At 42.2% G+C, this 22,128-nt stretch overlaps 1 protein-coding gene across 4 annotated transcripts in view; it reads right to left on the bottom strand.

Annotated features, from left to right (window-relative positions):
- Positions 1–22,128, bottom strand: part of ULK4 (unc-51 like kinase 4) — a 696,865-nt gene that overhangs the window by 88,829 nt on the left and 585,908 nt on the right. The window contains exon 36 of one of the 4 annotated variants that reach the window (XM_025376621.1): positions 14,676–15,181. The exons of the other annotated variants lie outside the window; for them this stretch is intronic. Within the exon in view, the coding sequence (XP_025232406.1) occupies positions 15,152–15,181 (30 nt within the window). The 3' untranslated portion in view covers positions 14,676–15,151. Of the gene's footprint in view, positions 1–14,675; positions 15,182–22,128 lie in introns of those variants that run through there. 4 annotated transcript variants of the gene reach the window in all.

The raw sequence follows: 22,128 nt of genomic DNA, 5'->3' as shown, positions 1-22,128 counted from the left end.
GGGGGGGGGGGGGGGAGGGAGGGAGGGAGGGAGGGAGGAAGGAAGGAGCTATGACAGCTGAATGCATATGTGATCTTTGCCATGAAGAACTGTGGTAAGCCTGTCCTTGACCTAAACTTACTCCACTCTGGAGACCAGGCTAGGCCAGGAGGGTAAGTGAGAAAATGAGGGCTCAACTCACCATCCCCAGCAACATGTCTGGACTCCCCAACAGGACCCCAGTTCTGCTACCAGGAAAACCATCACAACAATGAAACTATCTCTGGAGAAAAACACTTTCTGTACAAATCAATTAGCAGGAGCTCTGGGAAAATAACATGCAGCAAAGTGTCCTCTATAATCAGTTTAGAGCTTATAAGGAAATGTATCCGCAAATGATGGAGGGAGAACTTCAAGCTCCCTCTGAAACACTCTTCAATGTTACTGGGGTCCAGATTAGGGAAGAAAAAGTGTGTCAGAGGAAGGTCCTATGGACTTCTATTCTGTGTCACTTCTTCTGGACAAGCACAGAAGTCTACTTCTCCTCACCGACTCCCAGGGAGAAGTCAACACACACCTTATGGCATAAGGCGAGAACTTGCTGGTACAGGCAGGCCTGGGGCTGATTCAAAGGCACAGAAGGAGAAACAACATCTGAAACTCTTATTTTACCCCAAAGCTCATGCCAACCTCCTTTACAAATGCCCGTGGTGTGTGTCTTTGGCCACACCACTAACTCCCTTGGGTAGGTCTCCAGCATTTCCACCGACAAAGCCTGGGATTGGATGGTACCTGGAAGGACTGGGTCTCCTGGGCAGTCTGGAAGACTGGTGGTTCAAGTGAATGCTCGCTGTGTATCTGGAGCATATGGGATGCACTGATCAGCAAGCTGTGTGATTATAGCCCATTGTCAGTAACATGGAGGAGCCTAGCCAATCTGGAACCCAGCTCTTTCATCTATAAAACCAGGGGGATATACTGCAGCTGTGAACCATTCTAAGGATGCTGATGACACTAACTTGATATAAGAAATGCTGTGCAGGTCACATTTTCTCAAATGTCATCTTACTGGATTGTCCCAAAAATACCTCTACTTGGGTCTTAGCTCCATTTTCTAGATGGGGAAACTGAAGCTCAGAAAGAATACATGCCACATTGTGAATCAACAGCAAATTCAGGTCTCAGATTCAGGTCTTATGATTTGAGGTCCTATGTTCTTCAAATTATGATGATTCCATTTTATATTGAATTTTATATTTCTGGCTACAAAGTATTACTTTATAATATATATTATATTTATATAAAAATAATAAGTTTGATAATTTTGGTAAATTAAAATTGACATTGATTTGAAAGACTCCCTGTATGAGGTTGGGATGAGAGAGGAGTGCAGGAATACGAACTGTCATCTCTGTCATTGCTGCTGTCTGGAAGGACCTGTGTAAGGGCGAGGCCTCCTCACCTCCTCTGTTCTGAGGGGTGAGGATGAAGGGAGGGGGATGACTGGCCGCTGACGGGGCCACCAACACCAACTACATGTGCTAGGATAGGGAAGACAGGAAAAACACATGCATGTGCGGACGTGCATGCACATACACACATACATGTGCACACAAATGCAAGCACATGCATGCACATATACCGAATTCTGAGGCCTGGGGCCCACCAACTAAAATTTCACAGAACTTTAGAATTTATTATGCACCCTTCACACAATATGCTGAGGCACTGCTGTCCTCGTTTCATGGAATTTTCAAAGCCTTTTAGCAGCAGAACCTCAACCAGACAGAAAATCCAAATTTGATTCCTCTCCCACTGCATGGGCCCTAAATTCAGCCCTCTAGGTTTCCTATCCTAATAGGAATCCCGGAATCTCAGGCTGCTCTAGGTATGGCAGCCCTTGAAGTTCTGCATCAGGGGATAGGCTGGTATCCACAGACAGATGGACACTGAAAGCCTTTCTGTCTAGCCTCGTCTCTGAAAACCAGAGGGAAAGATGATGAGAGCTAATCAAGTTTCCATGGCCTCATATCCTCTCTTCTCTCAAAAGCAGAGAGTTTTCTCAAATGGAACAAAGCAATTTCTTTGCCAAGAAAGCTTTTATGTTCACCTTCAAAATAGCATTTCTGCTTTGCAAAGAGAGCCTTTCGGAGGAACAACTTCTTTGAAAGGAAATAAATAAGAAGAGAGAAAGTGCCCGCAGCTCCAATTCTTCTCCAATAGGATTGTAGCGCTTTGACATAAGAGTACCTGGCAGCTGGAATTCCAGCTTCCCGTTCCCCTCCTTGAAACAGGCATGAGGAGGCTGCTGAAGATGGGGCAGGACAGCCCCTGGAGACTCTCTCTTCTGTGTAATCGAGCCCTCGACATTCTAACTGTGAAAAGGGAGAAACCACTGCAGCAGTCCCAGGCTTTATACAGGAATTCTCAGATGCTGGAGCAAACAAACAAACATTAATTTCTGAATTATGTGGGTTCCTTAGCCAGCCTTACCCATGAGTGGCTCTCTTAATCTGAACACTGTCCCCACAAGCCTTTCTACAAATTTCCTCTATTGTTAACCCCTCTGCTTTAAAATTCCTAATATGAGGTGATGGAATAAAAGCCATTATTTTAAAAATCCCATTTGCCTGGACATAATTTATCAGGAAGCTCTCCAGTCGCTAGTTAGAGTCCAGGGAAAAGATCCAGTGAACTTTGGAGGGTACAGCAGTGTGTTAGCTAGGGTTCTTCAGAGAAAACTAGTAGGATAATTGCACATATATACGTATGTGTGTGTGTGTATAATATATATCATATATAATATATATAAAACATATATCTAATTATATATTATATTATATATGATATATGTATGATATACATATCAGATGTTATAGATTCTAGTAAGATCCTGAAGGCCTGAGAACCAGGAATGCCAAGGGCAGAAGATCAAGGGCAGACTGTTATCCCAGCACAAGCAGTCAGGTAAAGAGAGTGAATCCTCCCTTCTTCCACCTTTTTGTTCTATTCAGGCCGCCCTCAATGGATTTTTGATGCCCACCTGCTCTGGGGAGGGCCACTTGCTTTACTCAGTCTACCAATTCAATGCTCATCTCTTCCAGAAACACCCTTACACATACGCCCAGAAATCATGTTTAATCAGCTATCTGGGCATCTCCCAGCCCTGTCAGGTTGACACATAATTTAGCTACCACAAACAGAAAGATGGGGCATGCAGCTGTGGGCAGGTGCCAGGGTGAGGCTCTAGTGGACATTGCCAGGGCTTTCCCCAATCCCCTGGGTCTTTTTTCTGGTCTTCACCCCTGTCCATGGGCCTGCACCAGCAGCTTGTGGCAGGACTGTGCTCGGTCTACCGGTTGCTCTGTCTGTACTCCCAGAGAGCTGCCACTACCTGGGGATTTACATCCCACACAATGGCCCTTGCCAATGACTGACTTGAGTGTCATGTGAAAAGCCCAGGACCCTGGCCTCAAGTGGTACAAATTCTAATGATGAATCCAGCACTCCGTGTGGAATCAGGATGAAGCCACCATTAGCATATCCCTGCTGGGCTCCCACTGTGCTCGGTTTCCTCCCTTCTCCTGCTTCTCCTACTCCATTACAGGTTTCTCCTGGGAGCACTTCCTCAATATACAACTTACTCCCAAATCCTCATCTCAGAGTTGGCTTGTGAAGGACCGTAAGACAGAGTTCCTCGCTGTGAGGGCCAGGTGGAACAGGGCTTTTCTGATGAGGCAAGAACAAAGCAATCTCATCTGCTTTTCAATTTTTTGCTTTGGGCCACTCTTATACAGTAAATGTGGGAATTATATTTTAGAATTTTGAATTCTCCATGCAGCTAGAGGAAAAACATCCCTTTCTAGAGACAGCAGCTTTGCTTACCAGCATATTTAATCATATTCATAGCCCAAGACCCATCTATTACTGTTGCTTCACACTGTGGGCAGTATGTATGGTAATGTCTGCTGTTTTCCTCAACAGTGATTAATATTATTTGCATAAATTTGTAGAGGCGCTTATTACAAAGAAATAAAGTATCCACCTAAGCACTGCATGAAAATCAGCATAATATTAACCAAAAGAGGAAATTAAAAAGGAAAATGTCACCAGAAATTTTAGCTTATCAATCTCCATTCTTCCCCTTTAACACTGTTTCCACTGCTGCTTATATCACATTTGCATAATTAAATTGCTGGAAGCATGTGTTTTAATTTGGATGGAAAGTATATATTATTTCTACTGTGTAAAAATTATTTGATGTTTGATTGGGTTTTTAATGCTCACTCTTCAAATTACTGAAGAGAGCAAAATAGTTTTATTTTTGTCCTTTTTTTCCCCAACCTATTTGACCAAGAGGTATTCAGATTTTGTTAGAAGGTAACAAGTACAAAATTAAGGCCAAACTAATGCAAATACAGGCCTCTAGGAGAGAAGGTGGGAAGGGGGAGGGAGGTGCCCAGGCAAGGTTATCCATGGTTCTGGGGTCTTGTTTTGGCTTTGCCATGCATTGGCTATGTGACCTTAGGTGGGGGTCATTTCTCTTTTGCATTCATTCATTTGTTCATTTGAGAAACATCTGCTCACGTCTACTCTGGGTCAAAAAGGAATTAACTAGATCAGCACTGTCTAATATAGTAGTTACTAGTCACATGTAGCTATTTAAATTTAAGTAAAAATTGATAAAAATTAAAATCCAGTTCCTCAACAGTATGAGACACATCTGGAGTGCTCAATAGCCATTTATGGCCAGGAGCTACTATAATGGACAGGACAGATATGTACATTTTCATCATTGTAGAAAGTTCTGGACAGTACTGAACTGGATGATCTCTAAAGGTTCTTTCATCTGATGTGCTATGATTTGAAATGATGTGAAAATAAGCCCAGGTTCATAATGGTAACCACTCTCAGTGTTAAGCTGAAGTTTCTGTCACTTTATAAACATTCTCTGACATTCTGTGGGAATCTAACATGGAAATGGATGGGGTTGGGGTGGACACACAGGGGATAAAGGAACGAAGTGTCCGGCTGAGGAGACAAACATATGTAGAAACAGGACGTCTGAGGATGGGGGTAAGAGAATGATTCCTAAGCTGGATATACAGCCATCTTCCTCAAATTTCCAAATGGAAGTCCAGCTGTGTGCCATCTCACAGCTGGGAGCATCTCAGGCCAGTGACATAAGTGGTATTCCACCTTGATTAAGAGGCTACAATGTTCTCCAATGTGTGAGTTCATAATTGTCCACTAAGCACTGCAGCTATACTATCAAGATGTTAAGACTCTTGCTGTTCATGTTTCAGAATAAACAGCAAGGGAGGAACACACAGATTGATTTACCTTATATAGCCAGGCCCTGTGATGGTATGATAGTTTATATTATTCTCCAACAAATATTCACTTTGGCTTGACCATGTGACTTTTTACTTCAGGGTGGATAAAGATACTTTCTACCTCCTTGATTTTACACTTGACCATGAGACTTGATGTAGCTAATGGGATATTAGCAGATACAGTGGCAGCAGAGGCTTGGAATGTATTTGAAGGGTTGGGTTTGGACTTTTGTGCTTCTGCTGCAGCTTTGAAAAGATCTTGCCCTGACTAGCCCACTGGTCTTGAATGATGGAGTAGTGCTAAATCCAACCTGTGGGCTGGAAGGATGCAGCCAACCTGTAAAGGTAAAGACCAAGGGAAAAGAACAAGAGAAATGAAGGGCTGGGGGCTGCAGCCTGTAATCAAGAAACCAGGGCAAGTGGCTTGATGGCAGCCACATTTGGTCCTACAGGCTCCAAATCAGAAGGCCCTGCTAAGCATCCCCACAGAAACCCCATTCCTACAGCTTACTTTCCTATGAAGGGTGATATTCACCCCTCAGAGAAGCAACACAAATAGTCAAATGAATGGCAACAGAATTTAGAATTTCTAATATTAAGAAATGAAATGGAACATGAAGCATCTATAAAATGGTCTCATGAAGTCAAAAAGGAGCTTCCTGAACTACTTATAAACAAATTTCACTGTATTAAAAGCCAACGCAGCACATTTCAGCAGATGAATCAATTGAACTGATTTGGGGATGAAAAAATTTTAAATATAGTTTATAATAAGATGCATATAGGTTATGATTTTGGGTGAAAAAATTTTAAATATAGTTTATGATAAAAAGTGGAATAAACTGCCATAATGGTTTAATAAGTTTCCCTCACTCCTTTTAAGTTCTTGGCTGGTGTTGAGTACAGAAGCATATGGGGAGAGTAAATTAATGAGCTGAGGGTTTGGAATTAAACTACTCTAAGAGTTTTCATGCATAGCAACAGGAAAACACACCCAGTCACATCAGAAATGCACAGCCATGAGCCACTGCACATTTTCTGGAGAGAGATCAGAATGGAGAGGAAAAGGGCTGCCTGGGAAGCTAACAGACTTGCACTACAATCTAAGGCTTCCATCTCGACATCGAGCCCAAAGTTTCTAATCTATTTTTCTTGTCTATGTTACAATCAAAGCTGATTTAGAGGCCTTTCATAATTAGGTTGTTGCTACTGTTATTAGAACTAAAGTCATATAGGAAATACACAAGCAGCTACTGCCTAAATAGACCAATAATGAGTTCTGAAATTGAGGCTGTAATAAATAGCCTGCCAACCACAAAAAGCCCAGGACCAGGCAGATTTACAGCTGAATTCTACCAGATGCAAAAGGAAGAGGTGGTACTATTTCTACTGAAACTATTCCAAAAAATTGAAAAGGACAGACTCCTCCCTACCTCATTCTATGAGGCCAGCATCATCCTGATGCCAAAACCTGGCAGAGAGACACAACACAAAAAGAAAACTTTAGGCCAATATCCCTGATGAACATCGATGTAAAAATCCTCAATAAAATACTGGCAAACCGAACCCAGCAGCACATCAAACAGCTTATCCACCACAATCAAGTTGGCTTTATCCCCAGGAAGCAAGGTTGGTTCAACATATGCAAATTAATAAATGTGATTCATCACATAAACAGAACTAAAGACAAAAACCACATGATTATCTCAACAGATGCAGAAAAGACCTTTGATAAAATTAAACATCCCTTCATGTTAAAAACTCCCAATAAACTAAGTATTGAAGGAATATACCTCAAAATAATAGAAATCACATATGACAAACCCACAGCCAATATCATACTGAATGGGCAAAAGCTGAAACCATTCCCTCAAAAACCAGCACAAGATAAGGATGCCCTCTCTCACCACTCCTATTCAAGATAGTATTGGAAGTTTTGGCCAGGGCAATCAGGCAAGAGAAGAAAATAAACAGTATTCAAATAGGAAGAGAGAAAGTCAAACTATCTTTGTTCACAGAAGACACGATCCTATATCTAGAAAATGCCATCATCTCAGCCCAAAAATGTCTTTTTTTTTTTTCTTTTTTTTTTTTGCTATGGAGTCTTGCTCTGTCGCCCAGGCTGGAGTGCAGTGGCACAATCTTGGCTCACTGCAACCTCTGCCTCCCGGGTTCCAGTGATTCTCCTGCCTCAGTCTCCTGGGTAGCTGGGATTACAGGTGCACGCCACCACGCCTGGCTAATTTTTGTATTTTTAGTAGAGACAGGGTTTCACCATGTTGGTCAGGCTGGTCTTGAACTCCTGACCTCAGGCAATCCGCCCGCCTCAGCCTCCCAAAGTGCTGGGATTACAGATGTGAGCCACCATGCCTGGCCAATGATACTCCCAAAAACTTTTTAAGTTGATAAGCAACTTCAGCAAAATCTCCAGATACAAAATCAATGTGCAAAAATCGCTAGTATTCCTATACACCAACAACAGGCAAGCCAAGAGCCAAATCATGAATGAACTCCCATTCACAATGCTACAAAAAGAATAAAATACCCAGGAATACAGCTAACAAGGGAAGTGAAGAACCTCTTCAAGGAGAACTAAAAACCACTGCTCAAATAAATCAACGAGGACATGAATGAATGAAGAAGCATTCCATGCTCAAGGATAGGAAGAATCAATGTTGTGAAAATGGCCATACTCAATGCAATTTCCATTAAATTACCAATGACACTCTTCACAGAATTAGAAGTAACTATTTTAAAATTCAAATGGGACCAAAAAGAACCCAAATAGCCAAGACAATACTAAACCAAAAGAACAAAGCTGGAGACATCATGCTACCTGACTTCAAACTACACTACAAGGCTGCAGTAACAAAAACAGTGTGGTACTGGTACAAGAACAGATATAGACCAATGGAACAGAATAGAGAACTCAGAAATATGACCACACACCTACAACCATTTGATCTTCGACAAATCTGACAAAAACAAGCAGTAGGGAAAGGATTCCCTATTTAATAAATGGTGCTGGGAGAACTGGCTAGCAACATATGCAGAAAATTAAAACTGGACCTTTTCCTTACACCATATACAAAAATTAACTCAAGATGGATTAAAGACTTAAATATAAAATCCAAAACTATAAAAACCTTAGAAGAAAATCTAGGCAATACTATCTGGACATAGGCATGGGCAAAGATTTCATCATGAAAACACCAAAAGCAATTGCAACAAAAGCAAAAATTGCCTGGGTGTAGTGGCTCACACCTGTAATCCCAGCACTTTGGAAGGCTGAGGGGGGCAGATCACTTGAGGTCAGGAGATCGAGACCATCCTGGCTAACATGGTGAAACCCCGTCTCTACTAAAAATACAAAAAAAAAAAAAAAAAAAACTAGCCGGGCGAGGTGGCGGGCGCCTGTAGTCCCAGCTACTCGGAGGCTGAGGCGGGAGAATGGCGTGAACCCGGGAGGCGGAGCTTGCAGTGAGCCGAGATCGCGCCACTGCACTCCAGCCTGGGCGACAGAGCGAGACTCCGTCTCAAAAAAAAAAAAAAAAAAAAAAAAAAAAAGTACAAAATTAGGCAGGTATAGTGGCACACACCTGCAGTCGCAGCTGAGGCATGAGAAATGCTTAAACCTGGGGGGATGAAGGTTGCAGTGAGCCGAGATCATGATATTGCACTCCATCCTGGGTAACAGAGCAAGACTCTGTCTCAAAAAAAAAAAAAAAAAAAAATTGATAAATGGGATCTAATTAAAAAGCTTCTGTACAACAAAAGAAACTATAATTAGAGTGAACTGACAACCTACAGAATGGGAAAAATTTTTTTCAATCTATCCATCTGACCAAGGTCTAATATCTAGAGTCTACAAGGAACTTAAGTTTACAAGAAAAAAACAACTGCATTAAAAAGTGGGCAAAGGACAAGAATAGACACTTTTCAAAAGAACACATATATGCAGCCAACAAGTATGGAAAAAAAAGCCCAACATCATTGATCATTAGAGAAATACAAATCAAAACCACGAGACACCATCTCATGCCAGTCAGCATGGCTATTATTAAAAAGTCAAAAAATAACAGATGCTGATGAGATTACAGAGAAAAAGGAACACTTTTACACTGTTGGTGGGAGTGTAATTTAGTTCAACCATTGTGGATGACAGCATGGCAATTCCTCAAAGACCTAGAGGCAGAAATACCATTTGACCCAGCAATCCCATTACTGGATATATACCCAAAGGAATATAAATATTCTGTTCTAAACATACATGCATGTGTATGTTCATTGCAGCATATTCACAATAGCAAAGACATGGAATTAACCTAAATACTCATCAATGATAGACTGGATAAAGAAAATGTGGTACATATAAACAATGGAATACTATGCAGCCATAAAAAAGAATGAGATCATGTCCTTTGCAAGGACATGGATAGAGTTGGAAGCCATTATCCTCAGAAAACGAATGCAGGAAGAGAAAACTAAACACCGCATGTTCTTACTTATAAGTGGGAGCTGAATTATGAGAACATATAGACACATAGTGGGGAACCACACACAGTGGGGCCTGTTAGAGGTTGTGGGTAGGGAGAAGGACAGCATCAGGAAGAATAGCTAATGGATGCTGGGCTTAATACCTTGGTGACAAGATGATCCATTCAGCAAACCACCATGGCACATGTTTACCTATGTAAAAAAACCTACACACCCTGCACATGTACACACGAAAATACAAGTTGAAGAAAAGTAAAATCAATTTAAAGATATACATAATGAAGTCATGAATGCTACAATGGGAGTAGCACAGACATTATCTGCCCCCAGTGGGTAAAGGCTATAAACCAAGACTTGCATACAGAGCAGGAATTTGTAGGGGGGAGGTGAGGACAGGGGGTGGTGTTGGGAGATAACGCTGTTTTAGGCAGAGGGAAGAGCCAAAAGGTACAGCCAAGCAGGAAGACTGATAGGGGCAGAACAGGTGGGTGCAGAGTATAAGGACAGGATGCGTGAGAGGCAACAACAGAGAGACAAGCAGAAGTCAAGAAGGACTTCATCAGCCACACTCAAGACTCCCGGCTTCATCTGAGAGCAGGCGGAACCCACTGGCTGGGCTTTAAGCAAGGCAGTATAGAGCTTTCATGAGGTACTCAGTAAACGTTGACTGAGCGGTTCACCTGGTGCACTGAGAATGTGGCAAATGCTCTGTGGGGCTGTCTTTTCTTCTCACCTCTTCCACGACCCACCACTCATGCTGCATCACATTGCAACATTCAGGACTTAATTTTACCTGCTTTTTGGAAGTTCCTATTGTCTCCTCGTATTTGTCTCATAAGGAACCGTAGGTTTCCTCTTCAATAATATCAATGCTATCCTTTTTGGCATACTGCCGTTCTTGCTTTCCCTTCTCTGCAGAAAGTGAGCTCGGCACTGGCTCAGTGCTCCCACCAGTGCCCAGACTGGAATGCCTGGAGGGCAAGAAGTAAGTCAGACCAAGGCAGGTATGAGGAGGAAGTGACAGAGGGAGGGAGGCTGAAAGGGGTATGGAGAAAGAATTCTGCCATTTAATTCTTTTAGACTTTGTTTAGTATTTTCAAGTTTTTGGTTTATGTTCATTTTCATTGGGAACTACTTTTCATAATAATTGCACAATCAATAAAACATACATTTGTGTGCTGTGGAACATAAGTCTGAAGTAAAAGTAATTGAAAAAGAAGACAGCAGAGATATTCTATCTTTGAGCTCTTTTTCTGAAATAATTCCTTTAAAAATCATTTTCCAAGTATTCTTAAGTATAAAGCATTTAACATGACAAGAGTATGAGTCAGTCATTTGGATTTGAGTCGGTCACATATAGACTCAGTGCTTTTGCTGATGAGTTTCAAGCTTTTCTAATGGCTTAAAAATAATCTACAATACATGGAGTCATTACTCAGGATTTATCTTCAAAGAACCCCAATTACAGAATTTAGTCACTGGAATCCCCCCTTTTTAGACACAGGAACAAATATTCTGGAAAAAAAAAACCCACATAGGATTCACAAGTAAAGATTTATACCTTTTTCTGAATAAAGCAGGCACTAAATAAAAGTGCCGTCACTGCGGCTCTAGCTGAGTTCAAAGGCGCATTGCAGCAGCTTTAAAGTTTATTCCAATAATCAACTCAGTCCAAAGTTAGGCATGTGCTAACTAGACTTGTCATGTGTATATCGCTTTTAAGTCTTTAGCATGCAAAATGTCTCTTCATTTTTGGAAAAAAACTCATAAAATAAAGAATTCTTATGTTGGAAATTAAGTTCATAGTCTAAAAGGCAAAACCAGACAGGCTACAGCATTCCAGCAAGTAAACGAGACAGATGTTTTGGGTTCCAGCTCTCAAAAATCATGAGATAGTCAAGATTCTCCCAGATCAGGTTCAGATTTGTCTTGCCAATTTCGTTTCTTCCTCTTCTTCCCTTTGATACATGCAACACCCTATCTAACACTTCCTTTCCACTCTTATATATATATGGTTCTCCCTTTCCTGCCTCCATACTCATGCTCGCGTGGTTCCTCATATCTGGAATGCTCTTCCTGCCACATCTGCATGACCAAATCATGCACACGTTCGCAAACTCATGTCGGATACCACCTTCTCTAAGTAACTCACCAGAGTGTCTCCAGACAAGAGGAGTCTCTCCTTCTGTGCATGAGCCACTTCTTATCCCACATCATGTCATCTACTCTGGGCCCACCGAGGGCAGGGTAACCCTTAGTATATTGCTTTATTTACAAGAAGCATCAGTACCTGTTACTTGCATGAGCAATAAGGTATTAGGAAGATATAAGCAGGCAGATTTCCTGATTTAATAAGCTTACGAAGTACATGGACCACTGGGCACATGGCTCATGCCTGTAATCCCAGCACCTTGGGAGCCTGAGGCAGGTGGATCACCTGAGGTCAGGAGTTTGAGACCATCCTGGCCAATATGGTGAAACCCCATCTCTACTAAAAATACAAAAATTAGGCAGGTGTGGTGGCATGCATCTGTAGTCCCAGCTGCTTGGGAGGCTGCGGCAGGATAATCACTTGAACCTGGGAGGTGGAGGTTGCAGTGAGCTGAGATCACGCCATTGCACTCCAGCCTAGGCAAAAAAGTAAGACTCTGTCTCAAAAAAAAAAAAAAAAAAAGTACATGGACCAAGAGGTGGCAAAAAGAAGAGTAAGATTTCAAATGTGAAAGGATGAAGTTTTGACATAGGTGTAGCATTTGCCTCCAGCAAATACAATTCAGCATTTCTGGGTGTCTAGGACAAGGTGTACTGGAGAACGGGGTAAAGGCTGTCATTTAGTGTGTGCCCACCAAGTGCAGAGTTTGTGCAAGGGCTTTATTGACACTGATTTCTTTCTCAAAACAACGCTAGAATGTCCCTATGATTATCCTGGCTTCACAGAGGAGGGATGGGGGCCAGAGAGGATGAGTGAGCTCAGAGAGGCTCAAACAGCTAAAAATTCTTCTGCCTCCAAAGTCCCACACGCTTTATGCTGCCTAAGAACTTTCCAAGAGAGATAAATAAAACCGAGTACATACACTAAACCCCAGTAAAACGTGAGTAAATGTAAGACTTCTTTGAGTACAGTTAGTTTTATAGTAGAGAAAATCAAAAGAGGTTGACAGAAGTCCTTTATATCTGCATAACGCATCATCCTCCAAGGAACTTCCATATTTATGAATTTACAGACATATCAGATTTGACATAATCTGATTCAGTAAAAAATGAACAAACAGGTTTTGGCTGCACCTCGCCAGAGTGGGTCAGGATCCTTAGTTCTTAGCCTTCTGGGAGACTCAGAAAGCCCAGAGACTCCAGAGACGTGAATGTCTTCTGTAATATCACTTAGAACGAGGTCTCCAAGGGACCCAAGGAACCAAAGCATCCTTATAAAGCTGTGGGTTAAGTGGTTTATTCTTCCCCAAGTCAGCCTCTGAGACACTGGTCCAAACAGAAATGGGTTTGGTGAAGCCCTCCAGTCTGAAGTGATGCATTCTGAGCACACCTGGAAGACCAGAGGATCTCTAGGCTTGGGTCATACTAAAGGTCACATAAGGTAGAAGTCTGAACTCCTACTGAATTCACCATATGCCCCCATTCCCAGTTTATCATTCATAGTGCTGACTTTTCTCACACCACAAATAATCCATCCATCCTTCCATTCATATCTCGTATAACTCCTGGAAGGCAGTCATAGACTCTTGTGATTTGACCAGTAATAGACTCTTGTGATTCAGCATTACCTGAATAACACATGCTCAGAAACAGCAGGTTTCTAGGGACATCCTTAAGGAAATCTGACAACCTAGGTTGGTTCAGGAGAGCTGGCCTCTAGGTCCATTTGACTTGGAATGACATAAGCCAAACTTCTCTACCCGCTAGTCCTATGCCTGAGTCTTCCTCAGGGACCAGCATAAAACTATTCCATGCACCAATACTCAACATTTTACGGGCAGACACATGACAGGCACCTTTAGGAGTACAAATGGTAGCAGAACTGCTACTAGTAGTCATAATAAAAAACAGTTTCTAAATCCTTGTCCCTCTTGTAGAACTGAACTCTAGAAAAGGCAAAGTAGGGCAAAAATAGTGTCTTTTCCACCCTCAGTCCATTTGTCAAATATAAACATAAAATTCTGATTTCCCCCTGGGGTTCTGGCCACACATACAAGGCATGTAAGTTCCTCTTTGGAGAGGTCTTGCTATATGAAATGCAGAATCCAAGGTATTTTATTCCTACTTTCAATGAAATAACTTAATTTTTATATAGATAATTTTTCCCCAGTAAAGGAAATATCACCATAGCACCACTATGAAGGCCGCACACATCTTTCTGAAAAATAAGATGAAGATTATTTTGTCCATCTTGCCATTATTAATACGAATATAAATTCTCTGTGCTATTTCATTGGCATATTTTCCAGACTCAGAGTACATATTCTATAATTTAATACTACATTATGAAAAATGTGATTTGTGAAACTCATTTATTCACAAACAGACCTTTCCATATTTTATGTAAACTTGCTATTTGTTATATTTAACATTCTCATATTTAACCTAAGAAGATAATAAAAGTGTAAGTTGAAAAAATAGTCTTATAAAATCCTAACTTAACTGTCTCTGTCTTCTCAGCAGAGGGGCAGCATGTTCTTGATCTTTTGCTTTTGCTTTTGTTCTTGTTGCATTTTGAGTCATGAGCCTTTTTAAGAGTAGGACAAAAGTTATGGATCCCTTCTCCAGAAAAACATACACAAATAGAAAAACAAGGTTTTCATATAACTAATTTTATTTCATTGGAAGTTTATTACCTTAACATAAACAGAAATAATCTTTATAAAGAATATCTTTTGCTATCTTTTTAATGTTTATTATGCATGTAAACCAAAAAGTAATGCTGCTTTAAAAAAACTACAGTTTGAGGGCTTGCCTTAGAAGATGAAATTGTGGTTTACTGTTTGACAGCCAGGGGTGTGTGGGTGTGTTTTAATAATAACCAAAGCTACTTGTATCCAGCAACTCCAGAATCATCTAGACTTTGCAGTGCATTCACGGTTTACTCTTAACTGTCTTTCATAAGCGTCACTGTGTTTGGCAAGGTCTGACTCACTGGGGCTGCCTCTGTCAGCAGAGAAGAGATACAGAAATCCAAGTATCTGTCCTAACACAGGCACAGGAGTAGCCTTCATAGGAGTCAGCTGGTGTTGCCAGAAACGTGCAGATTTCTTTTTGGAGAGAAATTAACATGGCTTTGTTCTTCTGGAGACCAACCTTCAGGTTTTCTTCTTCCAGCACAGGGAAGTTCACAAGAAAACTGCTTCCACCAACCTCTTCTAGAATGAAAGTACAGGATGTCGCAGAAGCATCAATAAAAGGGACTATAGGACCTTGTAATAAAAGATTTCCCTCATTCATGTGGCAGAAATTGAAACAAAACCTCTAAGCATGTCAGGTGATAAACTTCTCCCTGGCAGATTGCTCTGAGAATGGCTTTCCTTTCCACTCCACACTGGAGGACGTAGGACGGAAGATAAGTTAAGTCTTGTAAGAGCCGTTCTCTGGAAAGCCAGCAAACTTCTAGGTAGCACAGAACTTTACATTCCGCAGTATGACTTGATATATCCCTGAACAAGCTGGTGATTCAAGGCCTTGGTTCTCCTCAAAGGCAACTCACCACAGAGGGAAATACGACTTCTGTGGGATTGGTAGTGGATGGTTGAGTGTCAGAGCGTGTGAGACAGACATTAATGGTGCTTCCTTCTTCACAAAAAGTTAAACCAGGAGCTCTTTGATTGCAACATGCACCTGATGGACACAACCCATAGGCTGGTTTCTGAGGAATACACCAGGAATTTTACAAAAATGCTGCAGAAGGAAAGTGGCATAATGGCCAGTGTCTCCAGAGTACATTTTGAAATACTGAAAATGAGAACCTCCAGGGATTCCACAGTGGTTGGTATTTGAGAGGGCACTGCTTCATCCTTTCTCTTCTCATTCAAGCTACAAATTGTAGTACTCCACCCCTGGCCTCTCCAGAATGCTCTAAGAGTCTCACTGACTGCTTAAAGGCTTTCCCCTTGGGACGAATCCAAGTTTCTGCCTTTCCAAATGGAGCCATCTTCTCACAGAGAAGGTGCTCCTTTTCCCATCTTGTCTGCTGTGTCCAGCATCAGACACCCAAGGGACTACTATGGTCATCCTATCCACAGGGTGGAAGATCTGACCGTCCCCCCTGTCTAGGTCACCTGCCTCTAGGACTGCATTCTCAACAGGGTGATACTGCTTCCCCAGTGGTGAAAACTGGTTCAGCAAGCGAGACTAAAGCTTACATATTACAATGGTTTGTGCCAAAGGACAATATACAAACAGACACAGTCTATATTAAAATTGCCTAGAGAGAGGTAGTCAGGGAAAATAAGTCAAAAAAGGTTCCTTAGGGTGCATGTGAAAAAAAGGTTGAGCACCACTGCTATAATGTATTTGAAGGAGGGAGCTTGGAGTGTCTCCACCCTGTTCCTATGCTATCTGGCCATGGCCTCGTGCTCTTCACTTGGCTGCAGGCTTCCTCTGACTTGCCTCCTGGTTACCAGCTGGACTAGAGGATGACGGGTGCCCCTTCCTGCTCCTCCATAAATGCTACAACCATCATTGTAGCTACAGAGGAATGGTGAGGGCCACATACTCCTACACTGCCCTTGACAAGAGTGCCCACGGCTTTCCCTTCCTTTATCCTTAAGGCACCACTGACTAGTACTTATCACAGAATTTACTGATAGCGTCAGAAGGGATTTGCAATTCATAAAAGAAAACTTAAATCTCTGCATCAAGTTCTGATGTTCTAATGGAGGAATTAGCCATATCCCACTGCTGGGGGCCTCCTGTCAACCCACTGCTCTCCTTGTTCCCTTCATATTGCTGGGACCCCTCTCTTTCAGCTATGAGCTGCTTCTCCTCATGCTCTCAGTCCTGTCCCACGATCAGAACTCTGGTCACCAAGAAGCAGCCAAAAATAGCAAACACCATACTAACTTCTCCTCCCAGGACAGTCACCTTTTGATTTGCCCAGCAGAGCAGCTTAGATCCTCTTTGCTTAACTTCCTCCCTTGGACTATGTTACCAGCCTCATCTCTGCAGAGCTCAAAGTCCAAACAGGAGAGTGCTTGGCTTGCAGGAAGGCAGATGATTCAGAGGGCCTAACTAGGTTCTAGTTAACAGGGAAGCATGAACCTTCAAGGTCAAACAAGGCCAATTCACAAAAAAGCAGGGCACATGCATTTTTAAATCTTAAGCAAAAGAGAGCAGTACCATTTTCCACCCAACTGGGTGTCAGAACAGTATCCATGGACCTGAGAATCTGCCTCTTGCTTTCACCTCCCCAGCTTTTACTCTACTGGACTTGCTTTCAAGGCCAGCTGTATGTGGCAGCCTTCCTTTCTGGACTTGGGAAATCTAAGAAACAATTTGACTTTGGCCTATTCCAGGATACTGTCTCCTGCCTACTATGTAGAAATGTTAAGCTTGGTACCCATTGCTCCTGGGTCTCCCCATCTTAGAACCGTCTCTGGAATTCAGATTTCCACAGACTCTTAGAACAAGCAGGACCTGGTTCCACTAAGCATTGACCTACCTTACTGACTACAGACCAGATTAATCTCTATTCAGAGGGCCTGTGATATAGATGCAAATTTGTATTAACATATTTTAACAATCTGGAGCAGTAGAATGTTAACATAAAGCCAATAATGACTAAAGCAGGTTGGGTGTGGTGGCTCATGCCTGTAATTTCAGCATTTTGGGAAGGAAAGGGGAGAGGATTTCTCGAGCCCCGGGGTTCAAGACCAGCCTTGGCAACATAGAGAGAGCCCATTTCTACAAAAATTTTTTTAAAAATTAGCTGAGTGTGGTAGCTCATGTCTGTAGTCCCAGCTCCTTGGTAGGATGAGGCAAGAGGATCACTTGAGCCCAGGGGTTCAGGGCTACAGTCAGCTATGATTATGCCACTGCACTCCAGCCTGGGTAATGGAGCAAGACCCTTTCTCTAATAATAATAGTAATAATAATTACAATTACAATTACTACTACTACTACTACTACTACTACTACTACTACTACTAGTACTACTAGTACTACTGCTGCTGCTGCTGCTGCTGCAAAACAAAGAAAGGTTGCTTTACAACTTTCCTGGTCTTACTTCTATAGGGTACACCTACTATACTAGTTAAAATAATGCTAGATGAAGTAACAGATACCTCCCCATCCCTTCCTTCACCCAAATCTCAATGACTAAACACCTTGGAAGTTTATTTCTTGTTTCTTCTCATAGACAATTCAATGCAAATTACAAAGGTGGCCTACTATCTGGTGCCTCAGAGACCCATGCTCCTTCCATTATGGGGCTCCACTGTCCCATGAGGATCCCAGAGCCCTCTGCATGCAGCTGGCAAATAGGCAGAGAGAGGGCTGAGAAGGCACCACTGCCTGCCAAGGAAACTCAACCCAGAAGTCACACATATGCCCTCACACATCATTAGTGGAACCTGAATGCAAGGGAGGCTGGGATGTGCAGTCCAGTGTGACCCACGTAAGAGGATGACCATCCTTGGTTCATTGCTGGCCACTCTGTCACTCCCTGCCTTCTCCCCTCAGTCCACAGTGGCTGAGCAGGGGCCATGCTGATATCATGAACTCATGGGGAGGGGCCTTACGAGACCATGTAGTCCAATCTGCTTTTACTGAAGTCTTGAATAACGTGGCAGGGGCTTCTTTCCCAAGTGTCACTGCTCATAATTTCCATAGATTGTATCCACTATAAGTCAAGCCTCTCTGGCTGTCTCAGAGATTTCCGTGGAACCTGGTTTTCAAACAGGCTAACTCATTTATGGACACGGTTGCAGAGAGTTCTCATTAAATTACAAACATTGTATGACAACAATGTAAGGTAACACATCTCTTACCTGTTAGACTGGGGATTCTTTGAGGTAAGGACACAGTAGAGAACTCTTTATTATACTTTCTGCTCTTAAGCTGGGGACAAGCAGAAGTTTGACAGTTACAAAAGGGTCCTGGAAGATCAGGAAATGAGGTCCCACTCTGAGATGGGGCAACCAAACTCTGCTAGGTTCAGGCATGCCCACTAAAGCTGTGTTTACAAGATTATAACTTGTTTTTACAAATCTGTATTCATTACAGACACATGTAATTGCAGACGAGCACTTCTGTGCAGTCTTCTCCAAGCTGAACACTTGACCTCTGTTTTATTACAGAAATCTAGAATGGCTTGCTGACCTCACCTCTACCTGTGGATACCCCTCCCTCTAGCAACGGCTATCTTTCCCTTTTCTGAATATATGCCTCAAAGCGCTGTGAGGTTCCTGTTCATCATTTCTAAAGGGGTTGCTCTCAGCTCTCTACCACACTGGAAAGAAGCTAGAAAACTCCTGTTTGCCAGGAAAGTAACTGTGCTAAGGGTAAAGACACTACCTTTTCAAGAGTGTTTGTCTATTAAGGAGTGCTTGTACCCAAAGAAAGATCTCTAGTGGTAAAATTGTAGAAACTAATGATGACTTTCAGTGAAGACTCAAAAGACAGAGATGCTTTGAGGTGGAATGGCATGCCCATACTCTTCAATTACCTTAGAATGGTAGCTTTCGGCCCACCCACATCTAAAGAGATACAATCCTGGGTTGAATCTCAGCCTCCAAACTAAAAAATGCTACTGGGCTTGTCAAAAGCCCTACAAAACCTAACTTCTACTTACAGATCAATTATCGTACCCACCTTGAAGACTCGGTGATCTTTTCAAAGAGTAATTCCCTGTATGGACACATTCTTAATAGAGATTTTGGGACAGAAAGTCTTCAGGGCAGTATTCATAATCAACTTTCTTATTGTAAGAGAGCTGACTGTCAAGATTGTTGCTTGAAAAAATATTTTAGAAGGTCTCAAATCAAACTGTATAATCAGCACTCACGTTTTATGCAAATTAGAAGACATATTCTTATACTGCATCATAGGAACTAATCATCCTAGCACATCACTCAGAGAAAGCATCTGCCAACTGAAATTTAGAGCGATAATTCACAGTCCATGGAATAGTGCATCACCAGAGATTAGGCTTGTTATAAATTTATAATGATTTCATATAAAAACATTACATTTTAATAGTTTGAAGAAATGACAGGGTAGGGCTGGTATAAATATTTAACTAGCACTGTCTCATATTTTACACTTTGTTTATTTCATTACTGGATATGCTAAAGTGGAAGAGCTAGCTTAAAAATGTCGTCAAATTCAAAACAGAAAACTTGAGAACAAATACTCTACGCAAACCATTTTTCTAGCCTGAAGGATATCCCATAGCCTCTTTCAGATAAGCACCTGGATATCTAACTATCACAAAATTATAACTTCTTTAAATTGTTTATCATTCTGACCTTGGTGAGATGAAATAGGTCATAGCCCATGTAATTAAATTTGTTTCCGTATTTGAGGCCACCTCAGAGAAGCCCTGGCCCCTGTGTTCTCCATGCCAACTACTCTTTGGCTCTTCTGTGACTTCACGTGCTTTTCTATAAAGGAAAGAGGATCACTCAAAACATGTTGAGTCCTATTAATATGAGATTGAGATGTGGCAGTCCTTGGGATACGCCAGACACATAGACGAGACCTGAAGCTGCCTTGCAGGAATACATTTGATTTGTCACTGTCAGGTGTACATCATCTCTTGCTCTTTTGATAGTCTCTCCTGTCTCTAAATTCTCAGTGACTGTTCTTCTCTAATACAATCACTCACAGAGGTCTGAGGATACGGTGGCATCCCAAATCATAGTACAGTATGATTCCCCTTTTTTTTTTTTTTTTTTTTAGAAGTAGTCTCGCTCTGTCGTCCAGGCTGGAGTGCAGTGGCCGGATCTCAGCTCACTGCAAGCTCCGCCTCCCGGGTTCACGCCATTCTCCGGCCTCAGCCTCCCGAGTAGCTGGGACTACAGGCGCCCACCACCTCGCCTGGCTAGTTTTTTTTTTGTATTTTTTAGTAGAGATGAGGTTTCACCGTGTTAGCCAGGATGGTCATGATTCCCTTTTCTGAGATATGTTTCTTTTTAACATTTTCCCTCATTGCTGTAATGCTTTGCTTTCTCTAAAGGTTATATGTTACCTGTACAATCAGAAAATTAAAATAAAGACTTAGTTTTGCTGAGAAAATGGATGTTCTTCTGGTTAGGATGTTTCACAAGAAAGACAGAATCAGAGTGGAAGCTGAAACCAGACAAAGCCCATCAGGGCCAGGTGTCTGGAGAGCAGCTTCAAGGAAGGGAGCAGGAGTGAAGGGAAGAGGGAAGCCTGAGAAGTGGGGTGCAAGGCAGAATGAGGCCTAGCAGTTCAGGCAGCAGGTTGAAAACACCTGCTCCCCACACCTGCCCATGACACAGGTGAAATAGAGAGGCTCAGGTCCATGCTCTGAGGAAGGCAAAAGGTGTCATAGTGAGTCACAAGCAAGAATTTGGGGTGTGGAATCTAGACTCTAAGCCCTTCCACTTTTCGGGCATCTTCTGCAACCATTGGAGGGTGTTGGACCCCAGAGTAAAGCAGATGTTTTATTTGGAGAGTAAAGGAAATAATCACCCTAGAAACTTGGAATATGTGAGGACATCTGGGTAAACATGTGATCTTTACACTGATCTGTGAAGCAGATATTCTAATCTCCAGTTTTTGATAAAGAAAATAAATACTTAAGGAAATTAAGTAACTTATCCCAGGTTTCCCAGTGTAGAGTGGAGACTTCAACCTAGACTCGACATGAAAATCTTGCCTCCTCATGAAAGATATCGTAGGGAGAATAAGTGACAGCCCAAGTCAGCAGCCTCGATCCAACTGTGAGGGTGTGTCCATGGCATGTGGGGTAGAATGCTCCCCAGAGTGCTGGGCTGGCAGGAACACCCCACAGCCTCAGAGTGGGGGGGAGCCAGAAGAAGCAATTATAGATTGCATGTGGTCTGCTTCCTGCGGTGTCAGTTTCTGAGACTGGGACACCAGGATCTCACAGCTAAACAGGGTGCAGCTGAGAGATCCCTGACATTGGAGACTGTCATCTGTGTTTGCTCATTGCCATTTGTCCCATGCCCAATGCAGAGCCTAGCACAGAGTAGGGCTCAGAACATGTTTGTCGAACACATTCATAAAATGGTAACAGCTCAGGCATAGGTATAGGTCTGCTGCTTGCCAATCTGATGCTGTCCCCTCCTGCTTATGCTGTATCTCCAAAAGGAGACATGTAGATTTG

The sequence above is a fragment of the Theropithecus gelada genome, chromosome 2 (assembly GCF_003255815.1).
Source record: "Theropithecus gelada isolate Dixy chromosome 2, Tgel_1.0, whole genome shotgun sequence".
Lineage (NCBI taxonomy): Eukaryota > Metazoa > Chordata > Mammalia > Primates > Cercopithecidae > Theropithecus > Theropithecus gelada.
Note: the sequence above shows the minus strand (reverse complement) of the source record. Positions and strands in the feature narration are given on the sequence as shown.